At 43.4% G+C, this 24,929-nt stretch overlaps 1 protein-coding gene across 2 annotated transcripts in view; it reads left to right on the top strand.

Moving 5' to 3' along the window:
* Positions 1-1,011: 1,011 nt before the first annotated feature.
* The window catches only part of LOC133380229 (solute carrier family 22 member 4-like), a 90,156-nt gene continuing 66,238 nt past the window's right edge, over positions 1,012-24,929 (top strand). The window contains exon 1 of one of the 2 annotated variants that reach the window (XM_061617066.1): positions 1,012-1,658. In XM_061617066.1, the coding sequence (XP_061473050.1) occupies positions 1,266-1,658 (393 nt within the window). In that variant the 5' untranslated portion in view covers positions 1,012-1,265. The remainder of the gene's footprint in view (positions 1,659-24,929) is intronic. The other variant, XM_061617065.1, reaches the window with a different exon arrangement.

The raw sequence follows: 24,929 nt of genomic DNA, 5'->3' as shown, positions 1-24,929 counted from the left end.
ACAGCTTGTTTTAAGAACAGGAGCAATTTAAGAATAGGACCCTCTGAAAACTTCAGTGAATAAGGTAGAGCGAGTGCACAACAAAAGCTTCATTTAGAAGAGCCCCCCCAAACTACGCTCATTCAAGGCTTTTCCCTGACTGAGGGTGGATTTTTCATTATCACAATCACCCTATAATTAAGGGATCCTGAAAAAAAGCTTATATAGTAACATGGCCATTGAGGAATTAAATATTAGAACTTCGTATTATGGGTTGAGAGCCAGTATGGTGTAGTGGTTAGAGTATTGGACTAAAACCTGGGAGACCAGGGTTCGAATCCCCACACAGCCATGAAGCTCCCTGGGTGACCTTGGGCCAGTCACTGCCTCTCAGCCTCAGAGGAAGGCAATAGTAAACCACCTCTGTCTGAATACTGCTTACCATGAAGACCCTATCTGGGATCAACTTGAAGGCAGTCCATTTCCATTTTGCATCACCCTAAGCTTGTGAGAAAGAATGACCTTGTCACTTCAGATGGACTTAGGAACACCCTATCTTAGGAAAGATTTCTATTTTAATCTCCAATCAGAGAATTTTTTTTTGAATGGTATGCTCCAAGCAACTGTGGTTGATACAATGTATCATGTTTAATGATGTCACTAGGGCCCGCCCTGTGACGTCACCAGGGCCCGCCCCCATTTTCTCAGGTTTTTGAATGGTTCCGACCTGGCAACCCTACTTAGGATGGAGGGGTTCAAGGCATCAGCAGTCCAATATCCAGCTTTCCCATCAGGGTATCCTAAAGCAGACAGACAGCCTCTCTGCCTGCCTCCAGTTCACAGGCATTCTTAGACCACTCTAAACACACTCAAAGCATAAACCTCTGCTAGCTGCCAGGAGGGGAGGAAGGCTCTCCTGAAGAGTTTCAATAACAAAAGGATCTTCCTGGCTCATTCACCAGTTGCTGGGCACCTAATAGGCCCATTAACTACCTGGCCATGCTATTAGCTTAACAAAAGAAACTTCAGTAGAGCCAGCAACTCCCTCAGGCAGCGGGAAACCGCTCACAGCTTCTGCGAAGGTTGTCTCAGTCAGGGCTGGTGCCGGTCGCCCATGAAAGGAGGTGTGCGCGGGAAAGGCGGAGTCCACCAGGGAAAGACCCCACCTCCGGAGAGATGACAGAGCAAGTCAGGAGCGCACAGCGAGGCAGCCGCTGCTTAATACTCAGTTATCGGTGTGTTGTCTACTGCGCCTCCATCATCGTCTCTTTGTGCCTGCGGCCGCTATGCGAGATTACGACGATATCATCGACTTCCTAGGCGAGTGGGGCCCCTTCCAGCGCCTCATCTTCTTCCTGCTCAGCGCCAGCATCATCCCCAACGGCTTCAACGGCATGTCCGCCGTCTTCCTGGCCGGCACCCCCGAGCACCGGTGCCGGGTGCCCGCAAGCGCCAACCTGAGCAGCGAGTGGCTCAACAACAGCATCCCCCTGGAGGAGCGCGACGGGCGGCAGGTGCTCAGCCGCTGCCGCCGTTACCGCCTGGAGGCCCTGGCCCACTTCTCCGCCACGAACCTGGAGCCCGGCCGCGACGTCAACCTCAGCCAGGTGGAGCAGGAGAAGTGCCTGGACGGCTGGGAGTACAGCCGAGAGCCCTACCTCTCCACCATTGTCAGCGAGGTAGGGAGGTGCGTGTGCACTCGGTAGGGGAAAAAACGGAGGGGCTGGTTAGTGCTGCTGCCGCCGCTGCTGCGGATTTGGAAGGGGGTGGATTGGGGGGGGGGTGAGTAGGAAAACAAGGCGTGAGAACTGCATGCGTAGGCAGCGAGGGCGTGAGAGAAATGAGGCTCGTGTGTGAAGGTCTGGAGCTGCCAAATCAGAAAATGGAGTAGCGGGTCGGGACGCAAAGGAGGGCTTTGCTGGGCATATTGTGCGAAGCTTTCGTAGGAAGATGCTCTTGGAAGGAAGCGAACGCCGGCCCAGCTTCTGTTTGTTCAGGCACGTGTCACCCGTGCGGTTGTGTTTCTTAGATTCAGCAGCTTCTACTTACGTAGGCATCGCTTCTAGTTCTTTGCAAAGGTCAGTTGTTTTAGGACTGGCAAGGGTTTCGTCTCGTATATCGCACGGTCCATTTGTGCGTCTTGAAATCTCAAAACAAGCCAGCCTTCTCCGCTTCTCTTCTATGCGTGGGAGCAGTGCTGCTTTTGTTTGTGATGTCGCGGGTGTGTGAGAAAGGTAGACCGCACAGGCAACGGCCATGTTTACAGTAGGCCCTCATAATAGATGCATCTACCTTTGTATGAATAAGATGAAATAGGAATATAGGGACCTGTTTTTTACAGTAGGCACTCATAATAGATGCATCCACCTTTGTATGAATAAGATGAAATAGGAATATAGGGACCTGTTTGCTTATCTAGACCAGAAAACCTATTAGCCTCCAGTCTTACCGTCGCTTGATGCTACGTCACTGAATACATCATCATTAGAGCACTCTGTTGAGCATGTGAATTGCTGCCATTGCAAAGTATTGAATGTGTTTTGTGTAGATACGTGATATGTGATGGTTGATTCTCACATGGAAATAAATTCATGTTGAAAGTTATCCAGAGATGTGTGAATGCACCCATAAGACAGATTCTTGTTTTAAAGGGATCACAAGTGTTCCTACAATGAAAAGTGTTTGTGGAGAGATTCTCACATTTATTGGATGAGTGTGCAAAATCCTAACTTCCTATTGTGCCCTATTCATACACAAATTGAGTCATAAATTATCTATAACAGGGTCCCATTCATACTAATAAAGCAACAGGACTGAGCTTTGGAAAAGTTGGGTTTCCATTCACCTGTGTAACATTTGCACCTGAAGGCAGAAGGGTGCTCTTATGATCATTAAAAAAAATATCCTGACTGCAAAACACAGCATTAGAGAGAGGCTATAAGTTATCTAGTGGGCACAGGTTGTCGCTGTTCTATTCTTCTGCATGTTTGTCAGATTGAGGCCATGATGTTGGGAAAGGATTATTGTTGTTTTTTACCCTTCTTCTATGTATTGCTTCCCTGATTTAAATCACCCCCTTTCCAAGCTTCTTTTTTGTCCCTTGGGGAAAATGTATAGACACCCTTATGATCAGGGACCAAAATACTGCATAGAGACCTCTCCCACTGCCACCTACATCCTATGCTGAGTTGGCTGCTGTAAATTAATTAATACAGATATTGCTAGCATACTAATTATGTCAAGCCAGATTAGATAAACTCCCTAAGGTTTTGTTGAGCTGAGGAAGTGTGACTGCTAGTGTGGAACAACATTAATGTGGTAGCCAAGGATGTGTCATATGAAGGGTGTTGTCATAATATAATTTTTAAAAACACATTTTTCTGCTTCCTTAACAGGAAAAAGAAAGGAACATAGGTGGGAAATTGCCAAATTATAGCTCTAATCTAGGATAAATCTGGTAGTAATAAAAATCACCAATCTTAGCATGAACTAGGGGAACAGCTGCAGCACTAGGGGACTGAAGAAGACCTGCCCTGGGAGTGAGTATCTGAGCATCTGGGTGCTTGCTGCTCGCTCCTTTGGGGTGCTGTCTCTCAAGACAGCTGAAGTCCCTGGTAAGTGCTGCAAGGACTGGGACCCCCTGCCTGACCCTGGCTCCAGAGAGAGGTTACAGTCAATCTTGCAGCCTCTTGCATCAGCTGCTGGCTGGGTCAGGAGACATAAAAGCCCAGCTGCCCTTGCACGGCGGATCTACCACTGGCAGGGTCGCCACCGAAGGGTCAACACCCAAGCTGATTGCCCCTTGGGGAGTGCCGAGGGCGCTACCCCCATCTATTACCTTTTTTAAAAAAAATTCTGTTAAACCAATCTAGAGGAGATTGGTGGCGGGGATGGCGTGTGGTGCATGTGTAGTTCCTGCACAGGGTGAGAGCCTGTGCAGTGAACTGAATGGTATGAGAGCCTGTGCAGTGAACTGAATGGTAGGAGAAAGTTCCCAGATGCCTTCAGAGTGAGAGTCTGTAATTGGCAGAAGGCTGGCCCTCCCTGGGTGTGAGACAGGAGGGGGAGTAGATGGGCCCTGTGTGAAAAAGTTTGAATGGGTATGTTCCCAATTCTCGCAGAGACCTTCTGGGATAATTGGCTTCGGCAAGCTTTGTTGGTGGGCTCGTGTTGGGTCCATATCAGGTATTTAGGAGGAATCTTAGTATGGAGGAACACGGGTGATGCCACCCCAATTTCAGTGATCACGGGTAGAGGGAAATATAGCCATGGGGATGTGGTGAATTACCATAGAAGATGAGGGTAAGGCTATATGTGCCTTGTTCCTTGCTGTCACTCCTCTCATGGATGGGTTCCTCGTTGCTCATCTGCTGTGTGCACTGGCCTGTGTGTGTTGTTGTTTAATGCCAGATTGGTACACAATAAGACCACTCTCATCCATGATTTGATTGTGGATGAAGGTGCCGATTTGGTGTGCATGACCGAGACCTGGGTGGGTGAGCTTGGAGGAGTTGATCTGACCCAGCTTTGCCCACCTGGATACTCGCTGCAGCACCAGCACAGGCTGCAGGGATGGGGTGGGGGGTGGGGAGGAAATGCTGTGGTCTACAGAACTTCCATCTCTGTCACCAGGAAACCACTCTGTCTAGAAGCTGGCTGTGAGGGCCTGCACCTCGTGTCGGGCCAAGGAGACAGTAAACTAGGGTTGCTGCTGGTGTATCGTCCACCCTGGTGCCCGACAACTTCTCTGACTGAGCTGGCATAGGCCGTCTCAGCAGTGGTGCTGGAGGAGCCCAGAATGATAGTGCTGGGTGATTTCAATGTCCATGCTGAGGCTGCCTCTAGTGTTCCGGCTCGGGACTTCATGGCCTCCATGATGACCATGGGGCTGTCTCAACTTGTTACTGGCCCAACACATAGGGCAGGACACACCCTCGACTTGGTTTTTGCTCCAGATGGAGGAAGGGGTGGTCTGGAGATAACAGTGGATGTCGCCCCATTGTCGTGGTCAGACCACTTCCTAGTGAAGTTTAGACTTATGGCTCCGATCCTTCCCTGCAGAGGTGGTGGACAGATTAAGATGATCCACCCCCGGAGCCTAATGGAATCCACTGGATTCCTGAATCCCCTGGGGGAGTTCCTGGTAGAGCAGGTGAGACTGTTGAAGCCCTTGTCACGCTGTGGAACAGCGAGGCACGTTGGGTTCTGGACACGGTTGCACGGCATTGTGGAGCCGGGTTTGCACCTTGGTACACCAGTAATCTAAGGGCAATGAAACAAGCTGGATGATGCCTAGAGCGCAAGTGGTGAAAGATGTGCTGTGAGGCTGATCGGGGACGAGTAAAACATCATAACCGTGCCTACTGTGTGGCAGTGAGGGAAGCAAAGAATGCCCACTTCTCTGTCTCCATCACATCCTCAAGTAGCCGTCCGGTGGAGCTTTTCCGTATTGTCAGGAGTCTGTTGACATCAACTCCAGGAAATGGAGCTTTAGACCCTTCAGAGGCCCACTGTGAATTATTTGCAAGGCACTTTGAGGGTAAAGTTGCTCGGCTCCGTAGCAGTCTTGATGCCCCATCCACATCTACTGTAGTCCCCAATGAGGTGTCCAGTGCAACGTCTGGTGCAACTTTTTGGGAGCGGCTTCAGTTGATGCAGTCTGATGATGTAGACAAGGTGCTTGCGATGATGTGGCCAGCAATGTCTCCTCTCAGTGTGATGCTGTGGCAAAAAAGGCAAACGCGGTTTTGGGATGCATAAACAGAGCTATAGTTTCCAGGTCGAGGGAAGTAATAGTCCCACTATATTCTGCATTAGTCAGGCCTCATCTGGCATACTGCATTCAGTTCTGGGTGCCTCATTTTAAGAAAGATATAGACAAGTTAGAGCGGGTTCAGAAGAGGGCGACGAGGATGATAGCCGGTATGGAGAACAAGTCTTATGAGGAAAGGTTGAAGGAACTTGGCATGTTCAGTCTGGTGAAGAGAAGGCTGAGGGGTGACATGATTGCACTCTTTAAGTACCTGAAGGGCTGTCACATAGAGGAGGGTACAGATTTGTTCTCTGCTGCCCCAGAGGGTAGGACTAGGTCTAATGGTTTTAAGTTGCAGGAGCGTAGATTCAGATTGGACATTAGAAGGAACTTCTTGACAGTAAGGGCAGTTCGGCAATGGAACCGACTGCCTAGGGAGGTGGTGGGATCCCCTTCGCTGGATGTCTTCAAGCAGAGGCTGGACAGCTATCTGCGGGAGATGCTCTAGCTGTGGATTTCCTGCTGTGAGCAGGGGGTTGGACTCGATGGCCTTCAAGGCCCCTTCCAACTCTATGATTCTATGATTTAACCCTTGTCTTCTTGGCTTATTAAAGCTTGCCGAGGAGGTTTGACTGAGTGGATCCAGAGTGTGGTCAATGCATCATTGTGGGAGGGAGTGGTTCCAGCCGCCTTGAAAGAGGCGGTGATCCGGCCACTCCTGAAAAAGCCCACTCTAGACCCATTGGTTTGTGACTACCGACTGGTTGCAAATACCCCCTTTTTAGGGAATGTGATTGAGAGGGTTGTGGTGCAGCAATTGCAAGTACTCTTCAATGAAACAGATTATCTTGACCCATCCCAGTCTGGGTTCAGGCCTGGTTATGGGACTGAATTGGCCTTGGTCGACCTGATGGATGACCTTTCTCAGGAGGAGGACGGGGGAGTGTGACTCTGTTATTCTTACTTGATCTCAGCTCAGCTTTTGATGCCATTGACCATGGTATCCTTCTGGGCCGAGTTGGTGAGATGGGTATTGGAGGCACTGTTTTACAGTGGTTCCAATTCTATCTCCAAGGTCGCTCTCAGAGAATAGCATTGGGTGACTGTCTTTTGGCCCCTTGGCAGTTGTGCTGTGGGGTGCCTCAGGGTAGCATCTTGTCCCCCATGCTGTTTAAAGAGGCCCGGAGATCAACAACTAGATCTAGGGCCTTCTCGGTGGTGGCCCCCGAACTATGGAATGCCCTCCCAGACGAGATACGCCTGGCGCCTTCTTTGTTATCTTTTCGGCGCCAGGTAAAAACCTACCTTTTCGCCCAGGCTTTTTAAACATTTTAAATTTAATTTTAAACCTAATATGGATTTTAATTTATAAACTCATGGCAATTCTATTTCGGATTTTTATCATGTTATATTTTTCACACTTGCTCATATTTTAATTGTGATTTTATTTGTTGTATACCGCCCTGAGAGCTTTCTGCTATAGGGCGGTCTAGAAATGTAATAAAATAAAATAAATAATAAAATAATAAATAATAATAAATAATAACATCTATATGAAGCTCTTGGGAGCGGTCATCAGGAGATTTGGGGCAAGGTGTCAGCAGTACACTGATGATACCCAGCTCTATTTCTCTGTAACATCTGAATTGGGAGAGACCATGCAAGCCTGGACTCGGTGGTGGGCTGGATGAGGGCCAATAAACTGAGTCTGAATCCTAGCAAGATGGAGGCACTGTGGGTTGGTGGTTCCCGAGTTCGGATGATTGGTCGGTTGCCTGGTTGGATCGGGCCGTACTCCCTCTGAAAAAGCAGGTTCATAGTCTGGGTTCCATCTTTGTCACTATAGGCCCAGGTGACCTCAGTGGCTAGGAGTGCCTTTTACCAGCTTCGGCTGATAAGACAGCTGCTGCCATTTCTGGACTGGGATAGCCTGACCACCGTTGTCCACACACTGGTAACCGCCAGGCTCGATTACTGTAATGCGCTGTATGTGGCACTGCCTTTGAGGTTTGTCCGGAAGTTGCAGTTGGTGCAAAATGCAGTGGCGAGACTGCTCACTGGGGCAAGGTATTGCCAACATGTCACACTGCTGCTGCAAGAATTGCACTGGCTGCCCATTTGCTACCAGGCCAAGTTCAATGTTCTAGTTCTGGTGTACAAAGCTCTATACAGCTTGGGACCAGGATACTTGGAAGACCATCTTACTCCTTATATACCCAGTCAATCACTGCTCTCTGCAGGTGAAGGCCTCCTGCAGATACCATCTTATCAGGAGGTCCATTCTACACAACATAGGAAACGGACCTTTAGTATGGTGGCACTTACCCTGTGGAATTCCCTCCCCTTAAATATTAGGCCGGCACCATCTTATCTTTTCGGCGCCTATTGAAGACTTTCCTCTTTGAACAAGCCTTTTAAGACCTATCCCAGTCTGCATCTGTGTTGGAATTGCTTTTAATATCTTTTTTAAAACATTGTTTTCCTAAACAATATTTTTTAACCCTTTTTATTTAAGAGAGGGTGTGAGACAGGGGTGTATTTTATCACCTTATTTTTTTAATCTGTACATAGAACATATCATACGGAAAGCGGGATTGGACCAAGATGAAGGAGGTGTGAAAATTGGAGGGAGAAATGTCAATAATTTAAGATATGCAGACAATACCATGCTACTAGCAGAAACCAGTAATGATTTGAAACGAATGCTGATGAAAGTTAAAGAAGAAAGCACAAAAGCAGGACTACAGCTGAACGTCAAAAAGACTAAAGTAATGACAACAGAAGATTTATGCAACTTTACAGTTGACAATGAGGACATTGAACTTCTCAAGGATTATCAATACCTTGGCACAATCATCAACCAAAATGGAGACAATAGTCAAGAAATCAGAAGAAGGGAGTAGAAAAAGAGGAAGGCCAAACAAGAGATGGATTGATTCCATAAAGGAAGCCACAGACCTGAACTTACAAGATCTGAACAGGGTGGTTCATGACAGATGCTCTTGGAGGTCACTGATTCATAGGGTCGCCATAAGCTGTAGTCGACTTGGAGGCCCATAACAACAACATTTATTAGATTTATTAGTCACTAGATAACCAAAGGTCTCCAAGCGACTTACAACAATGTTAAAACAAAACCAAATATATCATACTTTAAAAACAAAGTCATAGAACAGCAACAACCCCATGTAGCCACAGAAAGCTTTGGCAGCATACTAATAACAGACATCATCTTAGTCTATCCAATGCCTGGGGGAAAAGATATATCTCTACCTGGTGCTGAAAAGATGTCAGTGAAGGTGCCAGGCAGACCTCACTGGGGAGCATATTCCACTGATGGGGAGCCACAAGTGAAAAGGCCCCTCCCTATCACCACCCCCTGAGCCTCCCTTGGGGTTGCACCTGGAGAAGGCCCTCAGAAGAAGATCTTAGGGTCCAGGTAGGTTCATATCTGGGGAAGTGTTCTAGAACAGTAGTTCCCAACCTTTATGAGTATGGGACCCTCTTTGTAAGCTGAAAAAATTTCATGACCCCCCCATGCTAATTGTAATTTTAGTCTCTGTTAATTGAAAAAATTGGTGAATGGCAAAATCACATCTCCAAATATCCCTTTCCCAAAAAAAGCTCCCTGCAGACAGGGAGGTGTTGCTTTCTTTTCTTAATGCAAAGGTCCAATCAAATTGATATCCCTCTCCTCCCACATACACAGTCTGAAGATGTATAGTCCTGTCTCCCAACACCAGTGGGTTAAAATGTTGGGCTAAGATCCAGGTTCAAATTCCCACCCAGCCATGAAGTCTACTGAGTGACCTTGGACCAGACACAGTCTCTCAGCCTGAACTATCTCATAGGGTTGGTGTAAGGATAAAATGGAAAGGGGGGGAACCATGTGCACCATCTTGAGCAACTGGGAGGAAAGGTGGGATATAAATGCAATAATTAAATACATTTCAGCTGCAGTATGTGGACCCCAGCCTCAGCCAACTTGCTGACCTTGTTAAAAATAATAATAATCAAGAAGTAGCAAATGCGGTAGTGATGAGGATGCTAGATAGTGAAGACAAAAGGGTGGATAGATTGAGGAAGGGGTTAGTGCTTTTAGGCCTTGGGATGATAATCAGAACTGATGACTTGGTTAGCATGCACTTGGGGAATAGAGTGGAGCAGAAGACAGATCAGCACACATACACAAACACACCTGCCCCTCCTGCAAGCGTCTGCAGGCGTGCATGTATTTGGGCACATGGGAGGGGGGAAGGCCTCAACTGCCCTCAGCATCTAGGTGAGAGAGATTGGGGGGGGTGGAGTGTAGGTGGAAGAAAGGGGGGGACGTTGGTGCGCGCACACACAGCCTCAGATGGGGAGTGAGCAAGTCCTGAGCTTCCTCACTGCTCATTGACTCCGTCTGGGCCAAAGGTGAGATCTGGGCAGCCTTGCAAATAAGAATTATTTTTAAAAGGAGGTGGCAGTGAATCAGGAGCCAAGGAAGGCAGACAGGCAAGCTGTCAGGAAGGAAGGGGGAAAGCAGCCTTTCCTTGCAATCTTTTTGCTTCATGAAAAGCCCTCTCCTCTCATTCAGAGTATGGGTGTCGTCAGCAGCAGCAGTGCGAGGAGACAGGAGATGGTGATAGTAATCCCCTCTTCTTCTTGGTGGCTCCACTCTCAGTCTTCTTTGGCATCTGCCACGTGTTTTATAGGCAGATGCTCTGCCCTTGGCACGCCCGAAAGATGCTCTGCCGCTTCAGCAAGTCATCCTCTCTTGTTTGGAGCAAGGAGGAGGTGTTGTCTGCAGCAGCAGTGGGAAGCAGACAGCATCCAGGGGGTGAAGAGTTTTTTTAAAAAAATTAATAAATAATTCATTTCTTTACTGTTTGCGACCCCCTCTGGATTACTTTGCATGCCCCTGGGGGTCACAGCCTCCAGGTTGGGAACTACTGTTCAGAAGATATTGGGGTCCTGAGCTATAAACAGCTATATAGGTTAAAACCAGCACTTTGAATTGGGCTTGGAAGTGTACATGTAGCCAGTGTAATTGGAATAAGATTGGCGTTTATGCTCTGTTCACCTTGAATCTGTCAACAATTGGGCAGCCACATTCTGCACTGATTGAAGCTTCCGAACCGTTTTCAAAGGCATTTCCACATAAAGCACATTGCAATAATTCAACTTTGAAGTTACCAGAGCATAGATTACTATAGCCAGGTTAGCCCTGTCCAGATAGGGTTGCAGTTAATAAATGAAATGTAAAATAAAAGGTGCTTGAATCTGAATAATCTTTTTAACTCTTTTATATCATAGTTTATCAATTGTATGTGGACATCAGTGTATTTGTTTGATGAGACAAGTGAGAGCTCAGAGGATTTCAGAGGCTGCATTGTTCAAGGCCTTGCCACCCTGTTACAGGAGCAGTATGCTTGGCAGACTCCCAGACTGTAAACACCTGAAGATGGTATTATATTCTGCAATATTTGAAAGTACTTTTGTTTAGGGAAATGGGTGTAGGGAAGGTTTCTCTCCCACCCTTCACCTGTCTAGGTGAACATACATTGCATTAAGGAGTTTAAGTTGAGCCAACTTAAGTTGCAGAACTGGAACTGTTTCCCCTTCAGATGTCTCTCACACCCTTCAAGCCTAAATAGTCTTTCTTTTCTTCAGTTTCATTTCATCTGTAAGGTAGCAATGTCACTTTCTGGCCATCTTTAGTCTTTTACACCAATACACGTTTGGGTCATTGTTGCCATCTTTTTAAAATGCAGTGGCCAGATATTTCTCTGATTATTCTTAAATATAGCCTGACTGAGGGTAGAGACACACTGTTCTGTCCAGGGCTGTGGAGTCAGTATGTCAAACCTTCGACTCTGACTCCTCTATTTTTCTACTGTCTGACTCCGACTCCTTCATAAATGGCAAATGTATATTAATTTTTCTACTGTTTGACTCCGACTCTGACTTCTTCATAAATGGCAAATGTATATTAATGTATTAATATTAATTTATTAATATTAATATTAATAAAATATTAATTTTATTTTGAAGTCTGAGTCAGTACATTTCTACCGATTCCAACTCCACCCAAAATTGCTTCCGACTCCACAGCCCTGGTTCTGTCAATTCCACTACATCTCCACCTCTCTCTTCTGAAAACAGGGGCACGCAATACTAGTCAAACCCTGCCCCTTTTTACTGTAAAACCTAGTGGGATCAGCTTGAGTGTATTTTTTAAAATTTGCTTCAAAGAGATTTCACAAGTGATCGGCAGATCAACTCGTTCCCCCTGTAGGTGTGGCCAATGGAAACTCTTTGCTGTAGGCAACTATTGTGCTCACAGCCTGAAATGATTTCATTAAAGATTCCATGTCATTTTGATAATGGGTGACAGTTGCTAAAAATACTTTTGCCGTGATCTTTTCTAACGGAGAACAAAAGTACTAAAGCTATGCTTCTCTGTCTTTGTTTCACTAAAGTTTCTGTGTGTCCTTACAAAAGGCGAGTACAGACATAGCTTTGAAACACACAGGGCTGTGCGTTTGTACATAGCGGTTTGCAGTTGTACGCACCTTTGCACAATAATGTCATCTAAAGCGGCAGCTACTATCCTTGTCTGTACATACAGGTGAGTGTGTTTTCAAACTCCCATCCCCTCACAGACTTTTTTTTAAAACAATTATTTTTTGCAGTCTTTAGAAAGAGAGAGGCTGGAAACTTGTGTGTTGATATATAAGGATATATATTGGTATACAGAGACAGTCAAGATACTGTTCTGCTTCCTATTTTGCCTATTTCATTCAAAGACAAGTTAAACATGGTGAGGGGGAGTGGCACTGCCATGCAACGTGAGTAGATCTGCCCTAATAGGAGGTGACCTGAAAAAGCGCTCTGTGTGTACACTTATGCAGCAAGTGTTGTAAACTGTCCAGAGAGCTTCAGCTTTGGGGCGGTATACAAATGTAATAAATAATAACAATAAAAGAATAAGTGCTTGAGGAGTATATTCTCGGCACAAAACAGATTTTAACTGTTCCAGCAGAATGCACCTTAGATCGACAAATAGTGTGGGATAGGGATGACATAGTGTTTACAGCACCCCAAAAAGGTGCTTGCATTAAGCACTGAGTGCGCATTATCACACAGTGTGTACATGCCCAAAGCCGTCTTCTGTTTGGCTCAAAGTCTGTGCATATCCTCCTGTTAGTTAAGTGGTATTCATTGGATGATGTCCTACTAAATCGTACCCGGAACAAATCCATTGAAATCAATAGCTTAAATAAGGTACTTCCAGGAGTGGTGCCAGGATGTTAAATATTATGCAGGTTCCAAGCAACTGTAATTCTAAGGGTGGCGCTCGAAGGGCAGTGGCCTTATAGCAAGGCCAGACGAGCTGGAGAATACCAATTTTTATATAGATAAGTAATCCATTCTCTTCTGTGGTGGTGCTGTAAGATTGCTGTTTTATAGGTTCCCTCCTGCCCTTTTTTCTTTTCCTCTTTCCCTTTTTTCTTTTTCTTATTTCTTTTGTTTAGTAAATTTGTTATTTAAATTTTATCCACAGTTTTGTATGCTGCCCTGGAATCTTTTGATGAAGGCAGTTAAGAAATATGGTTAACTAAAATTGTCTGTTTTGCATGAACTAAAATGGCATAACTTTTGCAGATATCAAAAATTAATGATTTTAAGTTGTGGAATTAAATGTTTTATATTCAGAAGCTGCACCATTTAGAACTTCGTAGGTTTTGGCAAGCTTGAATATGCTGTGCTAGTCTATTTCCAGGTAGCTAAACCCAATCCAGATGAAAATACTAGTGCTACTCTTCAAAGAGTTGTTCTGGATCAAGCTACATTATCAGGTTACTTTGCCTGCCTGTGTGTGTGTGCACGCGCACCCACACATGTGCAAAACCATACCCCAGACCAGGTTGTAAATAATCTGTGCCGTCATGCAGTTACCAACTTCCTGAAGATGGCCCAGCTCAAATGCTGCAGCCAGACCATGCTTTGGCTATTGGGAATGTGCTGTGAGTTTGCATATGACCCTGACATGCATCAGTTCTCTCCTCTACTTCCTGGTTTGAGATAACTATAAGTGCTCTTTAATTGAACTGTCACAGGCTGCTGTGTTGAGATACATTCTTTTCTTGTGCTGTTGCTGCTACTATTACTGCTTCTCTGTTGTGTCTTCTAACATGTACTTGTGAAAGGTGGTGGGGGGGTGCTGGTTGTCTGATCGTTAAATTGTGGGTGCATGCTTCTTAGAATTATCTCAAGTATGCCCCCAACACCAGCTGGGTAAAGAACCTATTGGAAATATCTTTTATGTTTGTTTGCCAAGTGATTTCCTAATAATAAATCTAAATAAAGTTTTAATACGAATTGCTGTTTCTGTATGAATATGTGCTTTGCCACTGATGTGTTTCTAATGCCAGTTTTTGTTTTGGTAAACACGTGGGGTAATGATAATTTCCTGCTGCCATAACAACCAATAACCCTTGAGTTCCATATGCCAGTTGATTTCATAATTCTAGAGCCTTCTTTTTGGCAAGGTATTGTAGCTGCACTTTTGGAAAAGCAGTAGATTTATAAATGCCTCTTTTGATTTTGATAGGAATCAAAGGTTGTTTTTCACTTTTATTTGTGTATCTAGGGTTTTGCCAAGAATCTGTAAGTATAGAATCCTTTCATCATGCAGTTATGCAGGGCTATGGCTTGTGGTACCCTGGATCAAAAAGGTAGGTTAATTAATAACTTTAGACTTAGTAATGGGATAAAGTACAGTATGTTATGGGGGAGCTATGTCATGAGGAAAGTATGTTACTAGAGAAATTGCCCTCTGGTTTTTTTTTAATTTTTCCAGTGCATGCAGGTAGTATGCCAGAGCACCCAGGAAATTAGAAGGTCTGTGAGTACATCCTTATTCCCATCCAGTCCTCCCATTGTGCTCAGTCAAGTTCTGTCAACTCCATTAGCCTGAGGAATCTGAATGGTGGAGAAGCACTGGATTAGGATAGTTATTGAAAATACTTTTGCCCTTCTATTTAGCCAAAAAGGGCTCCCAGAGTGGCTTACAGAAATTAGGAATACAGTAATCAGCCCTCAGGCTTACATCCTAAAAGACATGATGCTCAGTGGCTCCTGGTCCCTTAACCAGTGACAGAAGCCAGGGTGTGCTGCCCTGCAGTCCCAGGATAACTACACATCCCATTGTATTCACAGGCATGGTTGTATGTGCAGTGAGGCGAGAGCACAAAGATGGGCCCAGGGCAAGGAAGAATCATATCCGTAATAGATAATGATGAAGTTGAGAGGTTTGAAATTTGCAGAAAGCCAAGGTCAGTCCTTCAGCATGTAGCATGAGATTCCACTCTCTTATCCCACACTAGTACATGGCACTGTTTTATATCAGATTTCCAAAGACTTTGCCCTGTGATGAAGTTTAGTCAAATGACAGTAAACTTTTGACAAGTTAATGACTGACATAGGAAGCTCTGATAGTTCAAAGGGAGAGTTTACACATGATCAATAAAAAAGGCTAAACTTGTAATTTTGTGTGTGGCAGTCACTTGATGATTTACAGTGAAATCTGGCTCCCTGTGATTCTTTGCAGAGATTGATTCTCTGCTTTTGTATTGGTGTAATACTCATAATCAAACGTTACTAACCCTGTGTTTGCTGGTAAAACTTGTACCATTTCACAAGAGCTCACATGATAAAATGAAAGCTAGCATAACTTGAAGAAGGCTAGGCTAGGCCTCTCCCTAAATATCTAGTTTTCTGCATTCAGGGAAAAATGTATAGAAGAGTATTCAGACATTAGTTACATACTTTGCCTTTATAAAAATAAATATTTAGTGTGAGGCCTCAAGTTGGATCAAGCGGGGGGGGAGGATTTAACCTTTCCCCCTGCTGTAGTGCTAATTAGAAATAGCAATTTATAGTGCAATAAAAGCTCCCATTGTGAAAACCAAGTGTGAGGGAATAAGGGGCAAATCAGTTGGACCCATGACAGTAGAAAAGGATTAAAGTTCCTCCCATGCCTGTCACATACTCTGTCACACGTATGTGTACGTATGTTACAAACGTGCACTAGCTATGTATTTTTAAAAGATCGATTTAGCTAGAACAACCACCTGAGAAACATTGCATTTAGTTTGGTCCATCTGAGTTCCCACCTGTGGTCTGAAGTAGTACAGGCCAGAACATAGATTTACCACCTCAGTGAAAATTAGGTTTAGCAGTTCTGAGGATAAGCTAAAGAAACTTCAGGGAGTTGCAGGTTCATCCTTAAAGGGCTTTTCCAGCAAAAACCCACAAAGTTAATAGGCTTTTCTTACTGGATCATCTTGAGCATGGAAACTAAAACCTCTTTTAAGAAATCATTTAATCCAGTGATATTTCAGCTGTGTTATTGAGCCTGTTCAGTCTACATCTTATTTCAACAGGAGATTGCAGTGGATTAACTTTTTTCAGGATCAGGTCTTGCTTAATTCTTAAATTCCACTTCAGCAGGGCAAACTTACTGAGGATTCAGATTCTTGGCTTACAGGTGCTTTGAATTGTACAAAGAAAAACTATATAGAAACATTCCAATTGTGCAGGTTTACCTATCCAAAGACCCTAGATGCCTGCTCTTCAGTACAGCTATTATGAAGAAAGTGGCAACATTAACACGTGGCTACATAATTTAAGGCTACTATAATTATACAAACATGAGAGTGGCTGTATATTATAGCCAGTGTGGATTTTTCACATTCCGCAATGTTAAATTGAAAATACCTCCCATGCCATTCTGATGCTTCCCATAAGCTCATTGCAAAACAAAACCTTATAAAACGTACAGTCTTGAACTAAGAAACGCTTGCTTAACAACCCTCTAAATTTTCATGGTGATACGCAAGACAGTCAGAGAGAATAGACAGTTCAAAGTCTAAAAAGAAAGAAAAAAACTCCAGATGCCTTTTGGACTTTTTTCTGTCAGAGTTCTCATAACCTGTTGAAATTAATAAAAAATCAGCCATGTTCACAGAGGACCTGTAATCCTGTTACTGACCTTGTCCCATACTCTGACCTTCATCTTAGAATCATAGAATCATATAATAGTAGAGTTGGAAGGGGCCTACAAGGCCATCGAGTCCAACCTCCTGCTCAATGCAGGAATCCAAATCAAAGCATTCTCGACAGATGGCTGTCCAGCTGCCTCTTGAATGCCTCCAGTGTCGGAGAGCCCTCTACCTCTCTAGGTAATTGGTTCCATTGTCGTATGGCTCTAACAGTTAGGAAGTTTTTCCTGATGTCCAGTCAAAATCTGGCTTCCTGCTACTTGAGCCCATTATTCCATGTCCTGCACTCTGGGATGATTGAGAAGAGATCCTGGCCCTCCTCTATGTGACAACCTTTCACATACTTGAAGAGTGCTGCGATATCTCCCCTCAGTCTTCTCTTCTCCAGGCTAAACATGTCCAGTTTTTTCAGTCTCTCCTCATAGGGCTTTGTTTCCAGTCCCCTGATCATCTTTGTTGCCCTCCTCTGAACCTGTTCCAGTTTGTCTGCATCCTTCTTAAGTGCGGAGACAGAATTGGATGCAGTATTCAAGATGAGGCCTAACCAGTGCTGAATAGAGAGGAACTAGTACTTCACGCGATTTGGAAACTATACTTCTGTTAATGCAGCCTAAAATAGCATTTGCCTTTTTTGCAGCCACATCACAATGTTGGCTCATACTCCGCTTGTGATCAGTGACAATTCCAAGAGCCTTCTCACATGTTGTATTGCTGAGCCAAGTATCCCCCATCTTATAACTGTGCATTTGGTTTCTTTTTCCTAAGTGTAGAACTTTGCATTTATCCCTGTTGAATGTCATTCTGTTGTTTTCAGCCCAATGCTTCAGCCTGTCAAGGTCCCTTTGAATTTTGTTTCTGTCTTCCATGGTATTAGCTATGCCCCCCAATTTTGTATCATCTGCAAATTTGATAAGCATGCTTTGTACCTCATATCTTAAGCATGATTGCACAGAAGTAAATATCATTGAACTCTATAAGCGTTCAAATGATCAAACCTGCCCTCCCTTCCCCCTTCCTTTGTCTCCTTCCAATAGGCTCCTTCCCCCTCCTCCTCCCCCATGGTCAGTTTTTCCTATTCTAACCATGATTGCATAGGAGTAAATCCCATTGAACTCAATAAGCATGCAAATGATCAGACCTGCTTTCCCCCTCCTTCCCCTCTCCTCTCCATTCCTCCACCCCTCCCCTCTTCCTTCTTTCTCCTCCCTGCCCACTCCAGCCCTCCCTCCCTCCCCCCCTGGTCAGTTTCACCTATCCTAAGCATGATTGCAGGGGAGTAAATCCCACTGAACTCAATAAACATGCAAATGATCAATCCATTCTCAGCAAACTTGGACCGGATCCCATTTCTTACCTCCCGGATTAAAAAGCAGAGAAATTCACTTATATGTAAAAAAAACCTTGCAGTTTAAGAATGTACCTATTGCCCACAGATATCTCTATCCAACTTTAAAAAGCAGGGAAATTGGGCAGCTATAGTGAATGCACCAGGGGAGCAGGAGATCTGACCTCCTCTCTGAGATATTGGACTGCCCTACAAGTTGGTCAAAATGCAAACACTATTTGGGTTGGTCTTTCACAGTCCAATCCACTTGCTGTGTAGCTTGGAAGAATTGGGTAACATGTGCCTCTGAACATATGGTGAGTGGTGGCAATACCTGCAATCAGCCCAAATAATAGAAAGAGGACATGTGCTGTGCTGATCTTGTTTTAGCAAGGAGGAAGCAACATTATTAAGACAGTTGATGTAGTTCAGATAGTCACTTTAAATACGTCTGATTTACTTTGCAGTTTTAGTGACGTTTCCTATAGGAAGTCATTTTCTTTTGTTTCTATTTCTGTGAATATGTGAAGTACAGCAACATTTTGCAAAATTTACACTAAAAAAACTCCAAACATAATTATGGAATAATGACACTGACTTCTGAAGAATTCTCTCCAGTGGACCTCAGGAGTGTCTCAATTTGCACAAGATAAAACGGTGGGAGGTGAAATATATTCTAGCAAAATTCTAGGTGTGCTCTATGTTTTTAATTGATTGTGAACACCTTGCCTTAGATAAAGGGTTTTAAACATAGCAGGCTGAAAACATGCATCCTCTTTTTTACAACAGCTAGAGTCATTGCTGAAGTAGCAACATATTGTAATCAGTCTGATTTTACATCAAACTGTAGTTTCAGATTCAACTGTTAATGCACCCGAAATATAAATAGAACGTAACCTCCAATTTGAAACACAAAAGGCTGTCTTCACCATCATATGACATTGACCAATAAAAAGGTTTTGAAATTAATAAAAAATAAATTTGACACAGATTTGTAGGATGAATGAGGGAAATAACATTTTCTAGATTAGATTCTTTGTAGAAACATTAGTAACACAGGAAAGAAGCAAAGTAAGAAGAACACCAACGAACATACAAAAATATAATTCTCCATCTTTGGAGATGGCAGGTATTGCCACCACTCACCATATGCTCAGAGGCACATGTTACCCAATTCTTCCAAGCTACACAGGAAGTGTATTGGACCGTGAAAGACCAACCCAAATTGTGTTTGCCTTTTGACAAATTTGTAGGGCAGTCCAATATCTCAGAGAGGAGGTCAGGTCTCCTGCTCCCCTGGTACATTCCCTATAGCTACCCAATTTTCCTTCTTTTTAAAGTTTGATAGAAATATCTGTGGGCTATAGGTACATTCTTAAACCACAAGGGTTTTTTTGCTATTAGTGAATATAGCTGTTTCAGAATAGAAAATGTACGTGTCAGGATGAATCTTAGAACCCATCATCTATGACTTTACCAAAATATTTTTATGATTAGATATTGTAATAGTACACCAGCTCTGGGAAGTGCTTTCAATAAATGGTGGATTATGGCTTAAAACATTTGTTTTGTTTGTAAATTATGTTTAATGCTCTGTATGTTTCAAAGTTTTTCTTTGGACTACAGTAGGGCCCCACTCATATGGCAGGTTAGGTTCCAGACCCCCTCCAGAAAGCGAAAACTGCCGAAAAGCGGATCAGCTGTAGCGCAGAGGTCTGGAACCTAACCCACTGATCGCACCAGAGGAGGAGAAGATCAGATCTTCCCCTCCTCGGGCGCGATGAGCTTGAGCCAGAGTCTGATCGCGCCAGAAGAGGAGAAGATCAGCTGTAGCACGCTCCAGCTCCCCTCCAGCTGATCGCCCCACTGGTGCCGTATTAACGGAACGCCAAAAAGCGGGATGCTGAGAAGCGGGGCCCTACTGTACAGCTTGTTAAGAGAGTGATGCTTACTGAGTGAATCATTTTCAATATTGAGACTTAGGTTGCTTCTGTGCTGTAAATTTAACCTGGTTTTAAACTAGTCTTGAGTGTCATGGCTTGTTAAAGTTTAAAAAATTTATAAACTGCTTTTTAAGAAAACAAATATTGACAAGAACAACCAATACAATAATTTAAAAACCTTAAATCACACTTCATTGTGCTCTAAAAACAATAATCCAGCCCAGCATAAACTAAACATGCTATCAACAGTTTAGAACACTGTATATGTAGATCAGTTTACATCAACCACTAAAAGCTACAGAAAAAATAAGTGTTCAGGGTTCATTAGAACTAGTCTTATCCTGGTTTTAACTAGCCTTGAGTATCAACTGTTGGAGTGATGACCTCTGAGCAGGTTTGAGACTGGATTAAACTAGAAGTCTGTTATTTCCCTAATGCCAGATATTTTTTGAATATAATACCAGTTTTATCCATTTTTCCAGGATTTACTACAGTATTGCTGTCCACTTTTAGATATGATCTGTGTTGAGCGCTAAGTACATGGTGGGACTTTGTATTGTATTTGCTGTAGTAGAAATTAGTTGTATGACTAAATTTGTCAGGGTCGCTGAATAATATTGCCTTTCTTGTGCTTCCTTATTATCAGTGTCAACCAGATAGCCTTCAGTGTAAAGGCCTCTTTCAGATACTATTTCTCTCTTAGTATTCTCCCTGGCAAGATACCCAGAGAGCAAATAATTATTTGAATGCAGGATCTCCCTTTGTGCTGAGAGAGTAAATTCCCTTAAATTGAGGATTTAATTGTTGATAGTCAGGCTTGCTATCTTAGTTATAGCTTCATTTCACATTATACCTTCAGTTTTGACATAGCGTTACTTTTTGTGATGCTAATTCCTAATTATATGTAAATGTGTCCAGAGAGCTATCAGGCTATCGAGACACACTCCCAATGTTGTTGCAAACAATTGTTGGAAAATTCTTTTGAAAGACTTATGACAACATTGGTGCTCTGGCAACAATATATAGACTGTGGACACAAAGTAATTTATTATCTGTTCAACACAGGACTGGATTCCAGGGCTGTGGAGTCGGTACGCCAAACCTCCGACTCCTCTATTTTTCTACTGTCCGACTCGGTCTCCGACTCCACCCAAAATTACTTCCAACTCCACAGCCCTGGAAAGGGCTGTAAATGTATTTTTAAATTGGAAGCTCTCATAGGAGCATTTTTATTGCTGCCTGAATATGCGTTGATCTTGGCATCACAGCATTTGTCTTCATCTGGGTCCTGTGTCATACACTGACACACAAAATGTTTTCAAAATGTTTTGAGTTATGGTGAAATGCTCAACTACAGCTGACTTCATGGGAAGCTTTTTTGACATTTTGAATTTATATTTTAAAGAATTTGTCAATCAAAATTTATTTTGAAGTCGGAGTCAGTACATTTCTACCGACTCCGACTCCACCCAAAATTGCTTCCGACTCCATGACTCCGACTCCACAGCCCTGCTGGATTCCCTCCTTATGTAAGAGAAAACATGCAGATGGCATAATAATAGAGGCTTTAGAGGGGGTGTGTGTGTATATAAAATGCTAACATGAGACATTTGCAGATTTACCTGTTTATTATGATGACAGATGGGTCAATTGTTTGAAGTTTTGGATTGAAATTGTGTTTTATGCTTTTGGTTTATATGTTGCTAAGCCAGTGTGGTGTAGTGGTTAAGGTGTTGGACTGCGACCTAGGAGACCAGGGTTTGAATCCCCACATAGCCATGAAGCTCACTGGGTGACCTTGGGCCAGTCACTGCCTCTCAGCCTCATGAAAACCCTAGTCATAGGGTCGCCATAAGTTGGAATCGACTTGAAGGCAGTAGATTTACATTTTTTAACTGCTCTGAGGTCATCTGACAAAGGGTGAGCTATACATCTCAGAAGTCTCCGGAAAACCAACAGGGAGGGAGCAGAGCGGACTTCTTTGGGTAGGGTATTCCAAAGCTTGGGGGCCACAGCTGAAAAAATTCTCTCTCGCATGCCTGTCAGTCAAGCATCTTTTATTCCAGGCACACAAGGGAGAACAGAGGCAGATTATCTTAAATCCTGGGCAGGTACATATGGGTGTAAGCAGTCCCTCAGGTATATTGGTCCAAGGCTGTTTAGGGCTGTAAAGGTCGGAACCAGCACTTTGAATTGGGCCCAGAAACAAATTGGGAGCCAGTGGAGTCGATAAGGCACAGGGGTAATATGCTCCCTGCGCTGAGCTCCAGTTAACATTCTGGAGTATAGCTAGTATAATAATGGCTGCCACCAATGCCAAGGGAGGAGTTAGAAATTCTGCTTGAATTGGAGAGAGGATATGATAAAGGAGTTACCTATCCAAATAGGTACACAGGCTCTAAGAGGCTAAGAACAGAGGCAACTAGTTGCTCAGGTCTAGGCAGTAACTTGAAGAATTGAAACTGAGCAGCATGGTTTAAAAGAATGCTGTCTACTTAGACAAAGTCTTTAGAGATATTTATTTTATTTTTAATTATTTCTGCTATTTATACGGTTTTCAGGGTGATTAAAAACAATAAAAAATTAAAAATCACATTATAGTAAAATACAATAAAGCGCAGCATATAAGGTACCTGTATTAGAGAAACTAACTTGTAGTAGCTATAAAATTATACCTCAATAGATGGGCTTCCTGTTTTTCCTATTCTGAACCAAACTGGATTGCTTAGGCTTATGTATCATATTCATAGTATGTCACACCCACCAATTTAAAGTAATAATAACAATAGTGATCGATCTCTCTCTGTGTGTAAATATTTGCCAATCCTTATAGATATAACTGTAAGTGGTAGCTCTTGATACCATAGCTTTAGTAGTGTTCTATAATCAAAGGCATCCCTTAAAGACTGTAGGCAACAACTTGTTCTGGTTAGATTGGTTATGGGTCTATACACACAAAGAAGCTTTGGAATGTTATTTTAAAAATTAAATACTTTTTTCTGGTTTTTTCCTGCATTTCTTAGTGGAGATGCTAAACTCAGTGCTTTTCTTTCCTCTTTAAAGGCAGTTGATTAGTTCTCTTCATCTGTAGATCCTGAAGGAATTAATGTCCATGAGTTAGTACTTTATTTATATCAAGGCTCCAAGAGTAGTGATGCGAGACTAGTAGGGCTGGATTCCCACTCCACCCTTCCTGCTGGCGCTATTTTGCTATTTTTTAATTGTGTCAAGATGCATACAACATTTTGTGTAAACATTTCCTAGCTGATGCTGCAGCCTCCACTACATCCCAATCCCAATCTGCCAGCCATCTGGTGGTATTAAAAGTATTACAATGCAAGTAGCATTTACAAAGCCAGGAAATCTTTTATCAGATTTTTCCATGCTAAATAGCATCATTGCTGCACAAATAAAAATCCCCTGTACAAAAGAGCTACCACAGTTTTAAATTGCATTGCAGCTTTGTACGTGCTTCAGCTTCAGCCCTCATCTTGATAGCAATGAAGTGTAGTACAGGGGTAGTCAACTTCTGTAGCATAGTGGACTGTATGCATCCAAGAGGGCTGGAATCATTTGCCTTTAAGTGCCTAGAACTTGGGAAATACAGACTAGCCATTTAGGTTTTGGAAATAGATTGTGGCTGCTGAAGGCTGCGACCTGGGGCCAACATAGTACTTGCCAGAATTGTCGATCTCTTGGTGACCACATATGACCCACATGCAGGTATACTGTACATGATACAATTTGGCTTGCTTTTACATTTATAATAGGAAAGGAACAGGGAGAGAGCCAACTTAGTTCCATCCTGTAAAAGCCATAGGAAACTCTAGCGATGATCATGGGAAACTCTGCAAAGGAATGTATAGAGGCTAACTTGATCGTTGTTCTTGTTATCCATAATGGACTACAGTATTGTTCCACAGATAAATAGTATTGGGCTGCCCATTGCTAAAGCTGCTGTTTAAGTGGTATATGAAATGCGGTTCTATAAGAGAGACAATACTATTAATCTCAAATTTGGTGAACTGTAAATTAGTCAAGACTAATCACTGGATTTACTAATTTTCTCAGGTTCAAAACTTCACATTCATTGTGTCTTTGTTATGTGGTGATGAACTTCGGCTTGATTTTAAAGTTTAAAAAAAAGGAATGAACAAGATCTGTTTGTTTTGTTTTTAATGTTTTTAGTTATTGTAAACTGCCCGGAGAGCTTTGGCTATGGAGCGGTATATAAATACAATAAATAAATAAATAAATATATAAACAAACAAATAAATAAATAAGCTGTGAATATCAGCCTGTACGTCTTAGCTTAGTTTTTCATATCAGTGTATAGCTTCTGACCCCTTGCTGGATCGTCACCTTGCAGTGGTGAGTGGGCTTGAATGTTCCAATGAACCCTGTGAGTGACGCCATCAGGAGTCATGTACTCCCAGCAGGGCCACCCATGGAGAGGAACCAGACAAAGAATGATCCAAGAAAGTCCTCAGCGGCAGAACAGGTGTAGGATAACAATGTGTACGTTACAACGGCTGTGAAGGCGGATGAAGGCTGCAGCAGATAAAGACTTCCAATCGTCGTGGTATCCATGCCATTGGATCAAAGCCTTTTTCTGTCAAGATTATGTGTTGATCGTCGTGCACCGGTCTCCCCACATAAAACAAATTCACGCACAGGCGTCTTCCAACCAAACCAAACCAAAAGTCCCATGGCGATCGTCGAATGACAACGGAGGCAGGACTGTGAAATCCGGAAGCCCCTAGGCATGGACTGGCACATGGACGGTGGATACAGACTCAGTCATCCTGGCTCAAGGGCTGAGGCTGTTGAGTAGTTCAGCAGTTGTATCCACAACTGAGCAGTCCTATTCAGGATCCACT

The sequence above is a fragment of the Rhineura floridana genome, chromosome 3, assembly GCF_030035675.1.
Source record: "Rhineura floridana isolate rRhiFlo1 chromosome 3, rRhiFlo1.hap2, whole genome shotgun sequence".
NCBI lineage: Eukaryota > Metazoa > Chordata > Lepidosauria > Squamata > Rhineuridae > Rhineura > Rhineura floridana.
This window is presented reverse-complemented; position numbering and strand designations above follow the sequence as displayed.